This window comes from Dermatophagoides farinae, chromosome 5, assembly GCF_024713945.1.
Source record: "Dermatophagoides farinae isolate YC_2012a chromosome 5, ASM2471394v1, whole genome shotgun sequence".
NCBI classification, from domain to species: domain Eukaryota; kingdom Metazoa; phylum Arthropoda; class Arachnida; order Sarcoptiformes; family Pyroglyphidae; genus Dermatophagoides; species Dermatophagoides farinae.
In genome coordinates, this window is record NC_134681.1 from 1,402,715 (window position 1) to 1,419,513 (window position 16,799).

Below are 16,799 nucleotides of genomic sequence, written 5' to 3' on the forward strand. Positions count from 1 at the left end.
TTTTTTTCCATAGAATTTTTCCGACTGAATCATCAGCTACTTAATCAACATCGAACCAGGCAGAATAATATGAAAAGCATAGCCAAATTGTGATTCGATAACTGATGATTTGATGGCTGGTCGTCATTTTGTGAATCAAATTCATTCTTTTTTTCATATATATTTTCGATGAGAATATTCTGTGGAATAAAAGTAATGATGATTACTAATTTATGATGATGACGATGGCGATGATACCATTTGAATTCGCTTATTATTATTCAGCACTAAATTCTTGCTCTGTGTCAACAAGAATTTTTTATTTTTTCTTTTTTTCTTTCTTTTTTTTTTGGTTTTTTTCCACAATTCTTTTCGCTTTTGTTCTTCTCTGTTTTCGCTGTTGTTGATGAAAAAATTTTTTTTTTCCCAGGAAAAAAGTTATATTCTACACAGCATCCACAAAATATTGTCGAGCCAAGTCAATAATTTTTATCTGCTGCTGCTGCTGTTGTTCATCGACCAACGATGGTTATTTTTTTTTTTTTTTTTGGTCAAATTAATGTGTGTGTGTGTGAGAGAGAATTTATAAAATGAAAAAAAAATAATTGCTTTTTCGCTGGCTTTGTAGTTGTTGTTGTTGTTGTTGTTGTTCCAATGAAAAAAAAACGAATAAATTCTAGTTTGATATGGATTTTTGGATCTAAAAAAAAAATGAAAATGAAAAAATAAAACATCCAAATCCATCATGACTAGCTTGGAAATTTTTTTTTTATTTCATTTCATTTTTTCATGTGGACACGTTTTATGATTATGATGATGATAGAAACTTTGACGGTTTTTTTTATGAACTTGTGTTTTTTTTCTTTTCTTTCCACTCACTCATTCATTCATTCATTCATTGATGATGACGAATCATTTTCATCATCAATTTCCACGTTTTTTTTTATTTGTGGTCAAAGCAATATATTTGGGAAGAAAAATTATTCCAACACCCCCTCTTCTTATTTTCTCTCTCTCTCTCTCTGCTCACCACTACATTTTCATCGATTTTGATGATCAATTTTTATTATTATGTTTTTTTTCTTCACTGGAATGATGATATGAGATAAAGTCCCGAGGGTTTGAGCTGTTGTTGTTGTTGTTGTCGTCGTCTATTTATTGTTGGATCATCATCAAATGTGTGTGTGTGTGTGTATCGGTCGAGTGGGTTTCGATTGATTATCGGAAATTATCCTGACACATCACACACACACTTGTTTGTTCAAAAAAAATAGACAATTTTGTTTCATTCTTGAGGCAAGAGAACGAAAAATTGTTTTTTATTTTCCTTTTCTTTCTATTTCATTCTCTGTATAGAGCAAAAAAAAAATTTCCGATAAATGTTAATGCCAACAATGATCGATAACGTTAATTGATTGATTGATTGATTGATTATGTTTGTTGTTTTGTTTTGAAAAAATTCAATTCCAATGTGAAAATGTGAAAATAAAAAATTGAATTTTTTTTTTTCGTTCACTATTCGTCTTCTTTGGTTGCACACACACACACACACACACACACACAACGTATGTATCCATGAAAAATGAAATCGATATATCGATAGGTATGGATTTTTGACAGGTACGATATTTGTGAAATAAATTTCAAAATTTCAATTTTGTCAAATTCATTGAAAGTCATTGAAATTCATTCGTAAAAAAAATGTGGTAGTCATTTTTTTTTTTGTTTGATGGCATGAAATATTTTTGTCTGTTTGGATGATGCTATATTGCTAAATCAAAATGTAACCAGAAAGAAATGTAGCAAAAAAACAGAGGAAAAATTTTTTTTTTCTTTTCGCCCTCAAGGTCTGTTAACCAGAAAAATTGAAAATCTGCTTTTTTTTCACTTTGATTTTTTTGCACCAAAAAATTGAATATTTATTGCACTCGTTTTGGATAATGTGTCGTCGTCGTCGTTGTTGTTGTTGTTGTTGTATACACCTGTGTGCGTGTGTGTGTGTGTAAGCTTTCAAATTCAATTTCTCATCTTGACTAGATATTGAAATCATCACAGAATAAAAATCTTTCACATTTTTTTTCTTGTTGCTTGGTATAAATACCTGGTAGCATCGCAGTCATTTGGCATGATAATCAATAGTGAAATAAATCACCGATTTAATTAGAAAAAGAAAAATCTTTTTTTTTCTGTAATTTTCCGACAAACTAAACTAAACTAGAAAAAAAAATTAATTTCCAAACATCAATCAAAAACAACATGATGGCAACAACAAGTGTTTACTACATGACATGTATCATATGTTTTCTCAACATATTCATTATTCAATTGATACAAATGTATCCGAATAATAAATTTCCCGCTGCTGATGATGATTATCATACAATTTTAGCACAATCTATGAATCAAGATTATCACCACCACCGGTATCGACCACAACAACGTCGTCCGATTATGATCCCTAATAGTAATCATAGACGCCCACATATTCGTTCAGATGTTCACAAAATATTGGTGGAAAAATTATCTTCACCAACATCAACCACCAATGAACATCGGTCACAACAACAACATCATACACAATGTAATGCTACGGTTATTTCATCTAGTCGTTTATTAATACCGAATGAATGTGCACCAAACGGTAATCATATGGAAACCATACAAATTTATCCAGTAAATAATACAAATGATAAAATCATTCGTCGTAATGGTCGTACTATATTCCGTTTACAACGTACAAAAAATAGTCTTGTTGAATTAAATGAAACAATTCCTGGAAGTAATGATAATAATAGGCCAGAATATCGACAAGAACCACAACAACAACAATATCCATCCAATGCGATCGATATGATCAACAACAATGTTAATGAACCATATTATAATGAATTTGGTGATGAACAATTGGATGGACGACAATTTCTACCACCATTTATAGCACCACCATTTGTGGCACCACCAATAATTTCACCATTACCAATAATACCTGGTTTTGCATATGAATATGAATATTTTGAATATCAATGGTGTCGACCATATGCAATCGAAATAAGTATATGTGAATTATGTGTATGGGTACCAACGGTTTGTCCAATCATTTTCTAGTGAATGAATTTTATGATTTTTTAAAAAAAAAACTAATTGAAAATTGAAACGAAAAAAATTCATTTCACATAAATCTGTTCTGTTTGAATAAGAGAAAGAAAAAAAATTTCAAAATTTATTTATGACTTTTGAATGATTTTTACACACACACACACACACACACACACTAAATACTTTTGATAATCTTATTTGAAACATCTTTAAAATTCACACAACACACACACACACAAATTATTATCAAATATATGCGTGGGCCGATGAAAATGAAAATGAAATAATCACATTTCATCATTGAAATCATCGACATTAATGATGTTTTTTCTTTTTTGATTCTTTCTCAAGTTTTTTTCCCTTTACAATAATTTTTTCTTTGATGTTAAAAACATTGACAATCTGAATAAAAAATTCAATGGAAATGGAAAAATAAAATTCGTTGTTAAAAAAAAATGAAATGAAATGAAATTACCATTTGGACTTGTAAAGAGAGAGAGAGAGAGAGAGAGAGAGAGAGAGAGAGAGAGAGAGAGAGAGAGAGAGAGAGAGAGAGAGAGAGAGAGAGAGAGAGAGAGAGAGAGAGAGAGAGAGAGATTTTGTTTGAACATGAAAATGGTTAATATTTTTTTCCATTTCTCTATCTCTTCCAAAAGAAAATCAGATAACAGAAAAAAATGGCAATCTTGCAATTAGTTTTTTTACCTTTTTTTTTGATAACCCAACTATCACCACCACCACCAACAACACCGCCACCCCCGCACGCACGAATAAACAACGCCAAATCAATTCCATCAACCAGGAGATGATGATGATGATGATGATGAAAAAAAATTCATTTTGTCTTTTTATATTTATATTTGTCAACCAGATGAAATGTTTTCTTATGTGTTCCAAAATAAAAAAAAAAATAAAAAACAACCAACCAACCAATGTTCATCATCTTTTTCATCATCATCCACTAAAAGAATTTACTTTTTTTTCTTATTTATCTTTGGTGATAAATAAGACGAATGTGAGTGAGTGAGTGAGAGAGAGAGAAAAATACGAAAGCAAAAAAAAAAGTAAATCAAATCTTACAATTAAGGCAACATGGAATGCATCGAAGCAAAAACAAATATAAATCACACACACACACACACACATAGAAAACAAATGCACGCACTTCCGATTTTTTTTCACTTCACATTTTATCAATTGCCATTACATTACATTTACGACTTTGTACAAAAAGGGAAAAAGAAAATTTTTTTTTTTTTTTTGTCAATACCCCAAATGCTTAGAACTAGAATTTGAAGATGATGTCGTTGTTGATGAAATGATGTTGTTGATGATGATGAGAAAGGAGAAAAAAAAACTTAATCAACTTATCTAGATGGCATAATCTTCTTAACTACTTTTCTTCATTCCATTTTCGATTCTACATCTATTTCTAAGGAATATATCTATCTACATCTATATATAGTTTTAAGTCTTGTCTTTGGTTTTGTATTTGTTTTCGAAATATTTTGGAACCGGGTAGTTGTTGTTGTTGTTGTTTTTACTTCTTGTTCCATGTTTTCAATGTTTTTTTTTCATTTATTGAGTAAATTTCTTTTTCATTTATTCATTTACTTTTCTTTTTTTTTTTTGGTTAGATTGATTTTTTTTACCAGGATTATGGAACGCCCCTTGATGGGTGGATATTATTTATTTTTTTTTGTTACTTGGATATTTTGTTAATTTGATGATCCACCATCATAAACAAACTAACTAACGAAAAAAAAAACAAACCAAGACATACACGCAAATTTCAAAATGGATTCTATGGCTATTGCTGTAAGCAATAGCCATAGATTTTTTTTCCGTTTTGGTTTCATTCAGATGCAATAACTTTCTATCTTTCTCGGTATGTGTGTGTGTGTGTGTGTGTGTGTGTGTGTGTGTGTGTGTGTGTGTGTGTGTGTGTGTGTGTGTGTGTGTGTGTGTGTGTGTATGTATGTTTATGATGTAAACGTTGGTTCCATTTACTTTCTTACTTTTCGTTTGTTAGATATTTGCCATTATTAATTCCATTACATGGTGAAAAAAAACCGTATACACACATACACACACAAGAGAGAGAGAGAGAGAGAGAGAGAGAGAAATGGCCCACAAAGAGAGATGGATGGATGGATGGATACAATTCGTGGATTCTGTCTTTTTTCTCATCCAATATTGAATTGAGAAACAGAGAGGGAGAGAGAGAGAGAGAGAACTATACTGTGATGATGATGATGGGAGAAGAAGAAGAAAAAATGGAGAGTAGATTTTATTCAAGTCAATTTCATCAGTATTATATGGCTGTTCAAATATTCTATTTGGAATCTATTCTAATAATAATCAGTAAGAATATCCCCATAAGATTTCTGTCAAACAAAAACAAATAAAATAAATCGAATGAATGAATGAAACAAAACAAAATGAAATAGGAAAAAAAAGTATAAAATTCATCACCGGCATTGAATTGTTTTACAATTTTTTTTTGCCTTTTCATTTGCATTAATAGAATAATAAATTGTAAGGTAATCAACACTATTGAAGTAAAGTGAAAAATTATCATTAAATAAGAATGAATTCTATTTGTCTACACCTGTCTGTTTTTTTTTGTTTTGTTACTTTGACTCTTGGGAATATTTTCTTGATGAAAATATTTCCATTTCATATTTTGGTATTTGGTATTTAGTGTTTCTGTGTGCATGTAAATACCAGAATCATGTGTATACAATTGGATGGAGAAAATATTTGAAATTCTTTCAACTAGAAAATAACCAACTAATGTAACATTATATGATCATCATCATATACGAAATAAAAGGAATGAGAAAAAAACTTTGAATTCTTCAACTTTAATGTATCACATATATGTTTGAGTGTGTGTGTGTGTGTGTGTGATGGGCAGAAAATTTGATTTTGATTGGGTGGCCCTGGTCTTTTTTTTCTGAAAACTTTTTTTTTATATTCTTTGATTATCAAAAAAAAAACTTTTTCTCTTTCTCTTCATGTGGGTGTAGTAATGAAAAATTTTCAATTGTCATTTGAACTTCTGTAAATTCTGATTAAATTATATTCTATACATAAAATATAATTTCATTTTCATTGATCGAATAAAGAAAAAAATGAAAACAAAAACCAGGAAGAATCGAAATTAAACAATGACAAAATAGAGATTGTTATTGTATATATATATCGATATATGAGCGTATCCAATTGATTTCTGGTAATGTGATCCCGGTGGTCTCATCCCCCTTCTTTTCTTTTGTTCGTTAAAAGTTGTACGTTGTTTTTTTTCAATCAATGACTCAATGTTTTTGTCTGCGTATGGGTGTGTGTGTGTGTGTGATTAAGTTTAATCATTATTTCATCCATCCATTCTTTTTCCCTCTCTTTTTACAAATGTTCAATGTGTTTTTTTTTCAAAAAAAAAAAAATATCCATCAATTGTAGTTGAATAAATAATAAACAAAAACCAACAATGTTCCAAGGTCAAAGGTAACGCGTGCCGACGTCTGTCTCGTGTGTGTGTGTGTGTTTTGGTGTATCACAAGGTTGGGTAGAATATCATTCATTAATCAGTACTAGTAGTAGTAGTGCATAGTAAGTTGTGTGTGTGTGTTTTTTTATTCATCACCAAAAAAAAAAAAAAACAAAAATATTAAACACGAGCTTCTGGATATTTATGTTTACTTTTTCATTGTTGTTGTTGTTGTTGTTGTGGAACAAACCAACAACAACAACAACAACAATGAAAATAATAATAAAAAATTACAATTTTACAATCGGAAATTTATTATTATCATTCGTAGTTTGTTTTTTTGTTCATGAATCATAATCCAATGACAATAGGAAAAAATTGAAATTGAAACGGATGGGCCGGTTATTATGTGTTTGATGTGTTGTGGTTATTGAATGAAGCCAAAAAAAAAATTTTTTTTTTTTTTTGAATCTTCTAATACATTTAACAATAATAAAGACCTCCCAATAATGAAATAAAAAAAAAACACATAAGAACATAGTTATAGAACCGAACCAGAAAAAAAACCATCATCATCATCATCATCACCAGTACCAATACCAATACCAACCCCAGTTATTATCATCATCATCATCACCTTGTTGCCATTTGAAGCTTGAAAGTAATTAATCATCAAGCCTATTATGCTCATATACTGTATATAGCAACACAAGTCATGAATCAAACAATCAAAATCGGCTTTGAAAACACACTGAATAAATGACTAAATGACAAAGTTTTATTCTTTTAATTTATTTTTTTCTTTGGTTTGGGTTTGATATGGCAAAAGGAAATTTCGTGTATGTTTATGATGAATATTTGACAGGTAATTAATATGATTTACATTCACATATATATATATGATAATAATTACATGATGATGATCATAACATAATTAGTCACAATATACATTCATCATCAAACCAGAATCTTGAATCTTATTCTTTTTTTTTGTTGCAACAATCTCAATACATAATACAGAGAGATTATTTTGAATTAATGATAAATTTTTTGGCACATTTTCTTTCCATCCACTGTATATCGATCAATCAATTATATCCAGAAAGAGAGAAAAGAAAAGAAAGAAACACAAACAAACAGATTCAATTATCATTTAGCTTTTTGTTGTTGGAAAATGGAAAATAAATGTATTCCAAAAAAAAAAAAAATCAATTGAATTTACGATGAGAATAATAACAGTAAATGAAAATCTAACCATTGTCATTTGAAGAATCATAATAATAATGATGATGATGATGATGATGATGGCAAAAAGAAGAAGAAAAATTCTTAATAATGGATGGAAATTGATTCTCACCAAAACACTTACTATCAATCTAATATAATGATAATGATGATGATGATGATAATAATAAAGTTGTGTACAACCACAAGATGGATACACACACACACACACACACACACACTATGGAACACACAACAAAAACAAACCAATCTTCAAACACCTGAAATTTATTCCTATTTTCCATTTTCCATTTTCACTTTTAGACAGAATTCCTTTTAGTTTTATTTATTTATTTATTTTTATATAGATGAATAGAATCAACCGTATAGAATAAAAACATCCAAATAGAAATAATAATGAAAAAGAAATTGAGAAAAAGAATTTTTTTTCTCTTTTTTTTTGATAAACCAAAGAAATAATTGTCTCATCTCAATATTACATACCCACCTATGGTTGAAAAAAAACCTGTAGTTGTTGTGGTGACCGACTACGAACACACACACACACACTGAATCTACAGAATTCAGAAGGGTCGATTTCAGTGTTTTTTTCGTCTTCTTCTTCAATTCTGACTGACTTTTTTTTTAATTCTGACTGGCACAAAACAGCAACAAACCTGGATGGAATTTTTTCTCATTTTATCGTTATAAATTTTCTTTTTTTTTTTTTTTTACTTTCTGATGAAGCCAGTCGAACGAATAAGGGAGAAAATACTGACAAACAAAAATTACTATTACTAATACCCAATCGTATAACTAATAATAATAATTCAACAACAACAACTGCACACACACACACATTCGTGGGACAAGTCCAAAAATGAAAATCGGTAACAGTGAAACGGCTGTATAATACAAACATTTTTTTTCTCTCTCTCTCTCTCTCTACGGTACGTCCAACAAACAAACATTATTATAAACAACTGTAGAAACCAATGAAAAAAAAAAGAAATTGTTCCAATAAAGTATATACGAAAAAAAAACAGCCAATGAAATACCCGATTTGGATCCATCCGATGATGTTGATGTTGGTGGTGGTGTTGGTGGTAGCGAATACAACTTGAATGCCTCTACCTTTATTTATCACTACATACACACACAATGTGTCACATAATAATTTCAATTCATACGTAGAAAAAAAAAGTAGGAAAGGAAGCAAAAAAAAAAAAAAAAAATTCACAAGGGATATATTCATTCAGTGTTTTTGAATCATCGTTGACGTCGACGTCGTCAGTCGTCTTCTGTTTTTTTTTTTTTTTTTTTTTTTGGATGCGCCAGCGCTTACGATTTTCATTTCGATTATTATTTGTGTATACACACAGTTATTATATATATATTGAATGATGAAAACAAAACAAAAAAAAATCCTCTGCTGTGCTATGTTTTCAAATTCAGACATTGAACAGCTTTTCACAGCAAGCATCAGTTCACATCAAACATTGATTCGATCAAGTTCCCAGATCCCATACACACACACAAATGACAAGCAAAAAATTTTTATTGCTGTTTTATCAGTGTTCAATTTCCAAGACTTTGCGTTTGTGCAAAAAAAAAAAAAAAAAAAAAAAACACCGAAGAATAAGCAGAAGAAAACTTTAACGAATTTCTATACAGTATTTTCTTGTGTTGTTTTTTTTTTGGCGTTTTTTCATATAACAACTTGTAGGTTCCAAGTGAACAGCAACATTTTTTATTTCATCCTACATTCATCATCATTCGATCAACATGGCATTTGAGCAACAATAATAATTTGATCTTTGTGTAATATGATTTCATTTTCATTGATTGATTGATTGATTAAACGATTGATTTGATTTGATCAAACAAATGAAATAATTTTTTTTCTCTGTGTGTGTGTAGGTGTCATTAGTGTAGGTGTTTAACAGTTCATCAACACTATTGTTGTCATTTGTTTTATTTTATATAATGGATTAACGAATTAAAATGTGTGTTTACCAGCTGAATTTTGAACATTTTGTTGATTGAGTTGAAAAAAAACTGAAAACAAACAAACAAACAAACAGATTTATGGCTATAAAAATCAATCAATCCCAACATTTTGGACAATTGGTCAAAAAAGGTAATTTTCAAAATATTTATTTGTTTATTTTTTTCGATAAAATCGTAAAAAGTTTTGCTTAATCAATATTCGTTATTGAACATTTTGAATTTTTTGTTTTTCTGACTTTTTTTTCGCATAATATAACAGCCATAATGGCCAACAAAGAATATTCATTTTAACTTTTTGTTTTTCACATATTATATAAAATTTAAAGCTAATTTAAATATTACACAGTGGAGTGAATGTGAGAGAGAAAGAGAGCGAGAAACAATTCGCTGGAATAATGCAGTAGAATTCAGAGAAAAGTAAAAGAATTTTTTTTTGTTCTTTCTCATTATTATCATGCAAAAAAAAAATTTTTTTTTTGTGAATATTCCATTGGCTTTATCTAAATGGGTTATGATTTCTTTATTATTATTTTTATTACCTAAAGCCTAGAATATTCAGAGATATGATGAGAATGATGGAGAGAAACAAACAAACAGAATAGAATAGAAAAAAAATATTCAAGTTATCTACAAACAATTTGACCTAACGTGTATGTAGCGTGTTATATGTAATGTAATGTTTTAGATACGACGTTATTTACGGTTATATAACATTTTTTTTTTTTTTTTTTTTTTTTTGGTAATCAAACTGAAGTGAAAGAATGTTTGGATTGGCCATGTGTGTGTGTGGACAAAGTGACAGAGTAATTTTATTTTTTATTTTTTTTTTATTTTTTCTGTGTTGTTTCAATTTTATTTCATGCATAAAAATAAATGAAAATATGAAGAAGAATAAAAAAAAATCAAAAAAAAAAAAAAAATACCCAGGACAACCAGGTTCCATGTAGATCATGTATAAAAAATGGACATCAACACCATTATTTTCTTTCTCTCTCTCTCGTTATTTTTTTTCGGGAACCGTTTTTTTTCGGGTATTTGTATGTGTGTGTGTGTACGTTGTATCATATATGAATATTATAAATAATCCCTATAGTCATAAAACTGGCAATATTTGCTCATTTCTAGTTTGATACACACACACACACACACACACATACACATGGTTGATTCAATGGTTTTCATTTTCATTTTATATGATTTTTTTTTTCCATTTTCCATTGTTATTTTATACTGTTTATGTCTCTTTTTCTGTATATAAATGACATAAACACAAGCACACATACACACACACACAAGAGAATGAATAAAATTCCATGTATTATATAATATCGTTGAGCTAACCAGAGAGATAGAGATAGAGAGCAAAAAAAAAGAATAAAAAAAAACCAATTCATATTCATTTACAAACAGCAGTGAGAGAGAGAAAATACCAAACTTTATTGTTGATAATAATGAAAAATCAAGAGTATTCACACACACACACACACACAAGAGAATGCTTTGGATTACATTATTAATAAATGAATGAATGAATGAAGTCGAGTTCATTTCCAATCAATTTGTATGTATCTAATATATTGGTTAATTTGAAAAAATTTTTCTTTCTTTTTTTTGTTGTTGTTGTTGTAGAAGAAAAAAAAAAGTTTGAATGACACTCGACTATGTGTATTTGGGTATAGACTGAATAATTTCGAAATGATTTTTTGTTGTTCCGCTCTCTCTCTTTCTCTCTCTCCAGTAATAATTGCAATAAAAAGCCCTTAGGATACATCAGTAGTATTGGATTAGCTGAATTTTTTTTTCGTTCAGAATTCACAATGTAATGTACATTTTAAATTCTGTAAGAATATCAACAACAAAAAAAAATAAAATGAATGAACCAAAAAAAAAATGGAGAAGAAAATTGAAAAGTTTGAGTTTTTTTCTCTTTCTGAGTACCATGGAATCGAATCAATTCAACAACAAGCATCCGTATGGAATTTTTTGTGTTTTGTTTTTTTTTGGTTATTTTTAAAACAAAATGGCTCCGGTGTAGATTCTTTTTGTTGTTGTTTGAGAAAATATTCTGATTCCGTGTTTTTTTTTTTTTTTTTTGGTTGTTCTGGAATTCATTCAATATTCAATGATCAAAATTTATAATCATCATGTTTTATTTAATATAATACCGTTGTTTTTTGTTGTTGTTGTTGTTGTTGTTGTACAGCAACGAATAACAAGAATTTTTGTTTGACTGATTTTTTTTGTTTTGTTTTGTTCTAGTCCTTTGTGAATTTCATTTTGTGGTTGACATCGAATGAAATTTTTTTTTTGTTTCCATTCTTCATGTTATTTCGATTTGAATGTAAAAAAAAATCTAAATTAAACTTTTTTTTTCAATCAATTCTGAAAAAAAAACAAAGTGAACCATGAACATAAGCATCATATCTCGTAATAAATAAATGAATAAGAATAAAATCCCAGAATCAAGTACAGAATATATATATTCTGTATGTGTACAGTACCAGTGTAGAACGAAAAACCAGAGAATCTGAATAACCAAGTGAATGAACGAAAAAAAAAGTATTAACAACAACAACAACAACAACAGAAAAGAAAGGTATACATATTTTCTGTACTCTTCTCCATACAACAAAAAAAAAGATGGTAATAATAAATAATAAATAACATCGACTTGAGAGAGAGAGAGAAAGAGAAAAAAAATCCAACTTTCATTTTTGCCATTATATTAACCCAGATAGATATATCTTATACAGAATCCCAGAATATTTGCTGTGTTTGTGGGGGATGATGATGATGATGATGATGATGAGCAAAAACCAGGGAAAGATAGCGAAAATAATGATAAATGAACATATTTTTCGGGTGTGCGTGTATGTCGTTGTATGTATGTATGTATGTGTCGAACCATAGGACCCTTAGGAACATTGAACATATTATATGAATGTTTTTTGTTTGTTATTTCAAACATGAATGTTTTTTTTTTATAATAAACAAAACCGATGATGTTCTCATACTACTGATTGAATGTGAGAGAGAGAAAAAAAAATTTTCAATTTATCGCTACTGAATTACAGTTGTATATATACGAAAAAAAACAGATTCTTTTTTCTCATTTACCAATTTCAGAGAATTTCAATGAAATGAAGGTATTTCTCCGTAAAAAATAACTGAACCAAAAAAAAAAATCAATTCCAATTAGAATGTTGTTTTGTCATTATAAAATTCCAATTTCCATTTGATTAGTTTTCATCTACATTTCTTTATTCTATACACGAATTTCATCATAGAAAAAAAAACATTCATGTGTCCAATTTCTTTCATGAAACATATAGACACATCTTGACATTTTGTTGATGGCTAAAGGAAAATGACCAAAAAAAAAAAAAAAAAAAATACCAGAAAAACAAAACAAAACCAACAGAATAACAAAAAAAAAATTTTTTTTGGTAGAAAAACACCATTGTCCTGGTGGTGGTGGTGGTGATGATGATGGTTGTTGTGTGTAAATCGAAAGATATGGCCAAACATTTTCATCATGGATGCGGCACCAATTTTTTTTTTTTTTTTTTTGGTTTTCACATTTGATGTCGTCTTGGGATTTGAGGTTTTTTTTATCACTCTCTCTCTATTACCGTATTTTTTTTCGACTTTCATACCCATCATCATCATCGTTATTATCAATGTGTGAACTTGGCCCGAATGTTTTTTATTTGCCTTCCTTCATATATCATGAAAATTGTTTGTGGATTTTGTTTTTTCCATATTGGCCAGTTGTATTTTTCTTTTTTCTTCGTTTTGTTTTGTTTTGTTTTTTCACTTTACACAGTTGAATGATTTCAAATAAATGGCCATCGATTCTAATAATAATAATAATAATCGATTGAAACTCTTGGAAATTCGAGTGTTGTTGTCGTTGAATCAAAGGAAAAAAAAGAAATGAAAACTTTTTTTTTTATTTTTTTGCTGTTGTAGCCATAGTTGTTGTAGTGCACATTATTTCCATTTTTCATTTTCAAAAGAATAAAAAAAAAAGAAACCAGAAATTTGAAATCATATTCTTCTCAAATACTGTAATATATGAGACTATTATTATTATTGACAATGACCAGAATAAACAATTGATGATTGTTTTTCAAATGATCAATAAATCGGTTTTTTTCCATTCATCGTACTTATAAATTCACATTTATAAGTACATCAGCATCAACAACAACAACAAAAACCAATAATAATTGCCTGGGTAAATATTTGCCAGTCTCTAAAATGAAGAAAAAAAAAATAATAAGTTTGTATCGAATAACATTCAAAATGTTTAGTTTGTTCAGTTTGATGATCTGATGATGGAAAATGAAATTAAAGATGTTGTTGACGATGATGATGATGATGATGATGATGATAATACTCACATTCATCTTTTCATTTTATTTTACCATCTTTTAGGTGATAAATACAAATGACAATTGTCATTTTTTTTCACTATATAATACATCTGTAATTTTAATACATGATGATCTTGATCATTTGAACGGATGTTTGTTGCTGTTCAATATGTGGCCACATTCAAATTGGTCACACACACACACACACACACACATTTATATGTGACTATCAAATGGCAACGTTCTAAATATCATCACAAACAATTGTGGAATGTGAAAAATCGAATCGGATGCACTGATATTCATATATTATCATTACGATGTTGATGATGATGATGAAACAAGTGTGTAACGATGACATTTAAATGTATATAATAATAATAATAAATGGCTTTACCATGGTCATTTGTCATTTTTTTTTCATTTTGTATTTCATTTTCAGTTTGTAGGCTAGAGAAAAAAAATTTTTTTTTTTCAAAACACTGTGATATGATGATATATACAAGTGTCTGAGTGTGTGTGTCTCAGTGTGTTTATCCACTTGAAAATTGAGAAAAAAAAATGTTAAATTTTTTATTTATTTATTTTCCATTCAAACCATGATGAAAAAGAATTTCATATTTTTCTTTCTTCGTTTTTTTTTTTTTTTTGGTCCATGCCATGTTGGTAAGATGAAATTAAACAAAACCTCCTGTGGTGTATGAACGTGTCAGGTGATGTTGATGGTTGTAATTCATTTCATTTCGTCATCACATGTTACACTATTGAGTTAATTGAATTGTTGTTTGTCACACATTGGGATTCTTGGATTTTTTGTGTTACTTGTAATATTAGAGTAGTAGTAGTGGTGGTTAAACCAGAATGAACCAGAAAAAAATGTAAATTTTTTTTTCTGGATAACCACATAACGGTGGTATAAATGACATGTCCTGTTTTGGTCAAAATTTTTACAATTTTTCTTTCACCTATTGTTGTGGCATACTGTTCCAGTTGTTGTTGATGATGAAATTTGTTTTTTTTTCTTTGAAAATTCAAAATTTCAACCGAGTATTACAATTTTTTTTCTGACCAAACAACGACAACGACAACAACAGCAACAACAACAACAACAACAACGATTTACTATTGCAGTGGAATTATGATGATGTTCCAGATTTTTTTTTCTCTTTAATATTTCTGGTTGACCAAATTCTGTAGCCTGTACACAAGCTGTTCACAAGTAAGCATCAATTTCGTTTTTTTTTCTGCTAGATTGACAAAAAAAAATAAATAAAAAATAAAAAAAATAAAGAATTTTTCGCTCTTGCTGGCCTTCACCACTACTTGCTGCTTTATTTTCAAAATGTGTGTGTGTGTCTGCTGCCTGAAGTCTCACGTTTAGTCCATTCATTCATTCAATTCAATTCAATTCATTCATTCATTCATCCAAAGAATTCAAGATCTAGGCTTTATTTTATTTTTTTTTTATTTTTCTGGCCATTTTGCATTCTTCAAGTCAGTTAAGTTTAGTATTTTCTTTATTTTGCTTTTCATTCTTAGTTTTTCTATCATCATCATCATCATCATCATCATCATCATCATCATGGTCGTCGTCAAAGTAAATTGGAAAATTCAATTCAATTGAAGATGAGGATGAGAATGAGAGAGAGAGAGAAAAAAAAAATTCTGTACTACGACTACCAACACGCCATAAACATTTTGTTGGTTATTATTATTGTTTGTCTTGTTTTTTATTTTCTTCTTATTTTTCTTCTTCTTCTTTCATTGTTTCCACTGTTTATTGTTGCACCGGATGTGTACACCGAAAAGATGAAATAGAATTTTCTCTATTTTTTTTTTTTTTTTTGGTGAAAATTCTAAGAATTCTTTATTTGTTTTCATTTCTCCCATTACTTTTGGATGAAAACAAGAATAAAAACAAAAACAAAAAAAAATTTTAAACCATAAAATGTTTGAATTTATTTGTATTGGCCATTTTGGTGGTTAGTATTTTCATTGATGTTTTGTATTCGTTTTGTTTGTTTGCAACACAGAATTTTGTTTTGTTGGACCAAAATAATAATCAAATTTGGTATGCAAAATAATAATTTCATCATTGAATTTGTTAGAAAAAGTTTCAAACAAACAACAACTGGATACAGAATTTGAAATGAGAAATTTGTGTGTGTGTGTGTAAGTGCGTGTGTGCTACATACTGATACAACATTAACCATGATGATGATGATTATGTGTGATTGAAAATCGATCAAATGACAATTTTGTATGCCGTCAAAAATATTATTCTTGTCAAAATGAATTATTTTTTTTTCTCGATTCTGTCTGGTATATAATAATAATAATATTATTATTTTTTTTTCTCTGGTCTGGTATAATATTCATTGTTCTTCAAATATATTATCATTATATTCCTAGGATGACGATGATGATGATGATGATGATAATAATAATCAACGAGATGAGCAAATATTTGCTTTAGATTTTGATCATCATCATCATTATAATCATCATCAACATCGTCATCGTTATTGTTTGTCATCAATATCAATGTGAAAATTTTTTTTTGTATTTTGTATTTTGTTTTGGCGATTCCCAATATGCTTTAATGGTCATTTTTTCTG

General features: G+C 28.8%; 2 protein-coding genes across 4 annotated transcripts in view; both read left to right on the forward strand.

The window, feature by feature from the left end:
- Positions 1–2,105: 2,105 nt before the first annotated feature.
- On the forward strand, positions 2,106–3,103 carry LOC124491079 (uncharacterized). The gene has a single exon (XM_047053691.2). The coding sequence runs from the start codon at positions 2,236–2,238 to the stop codon at positions 3,082–3,084; it is 849 nt and encodes a 282-aa protein (XP_046909647.2). The 5' UTR covers positions 2,106–2,235; the 3' UTR covers positions 3,085–3,103.
- A 6,194-nt stretch (positions 3,104–9,297) lies between these two features.
- Positions 9,298–16,799, forward strand: part of LOC124498988 (uncharacterized) — a 49,935-nt gene continuing 42,433 nt past the window's right edge. Inside the window, exons 1-2 of one of the 3 annotated variants that reach the window (XM_075731369.1) lie at positions 9,304–9,613; positions 9,713–9,932. The gene's annotated coding sequence lies outside the window, so the exon portion shown is untranslated. Of the gene's footprint in view, positions 9,933–16,799 lie in introns of all 3 variants that reach the window. The other 2 variants (XM_075731368.1, XM_075731370.1) reach the window with 2 other exon arrangements.

Excerpts from the sequence above, each read along its gene's own strand:
- LOC124491079 (XM_047053691.2), top strand. The coding sequence starts at position 2,236 with ATGATGGCAACAACAAGTGTTTACTACATGACATGTATCATATGTTTT.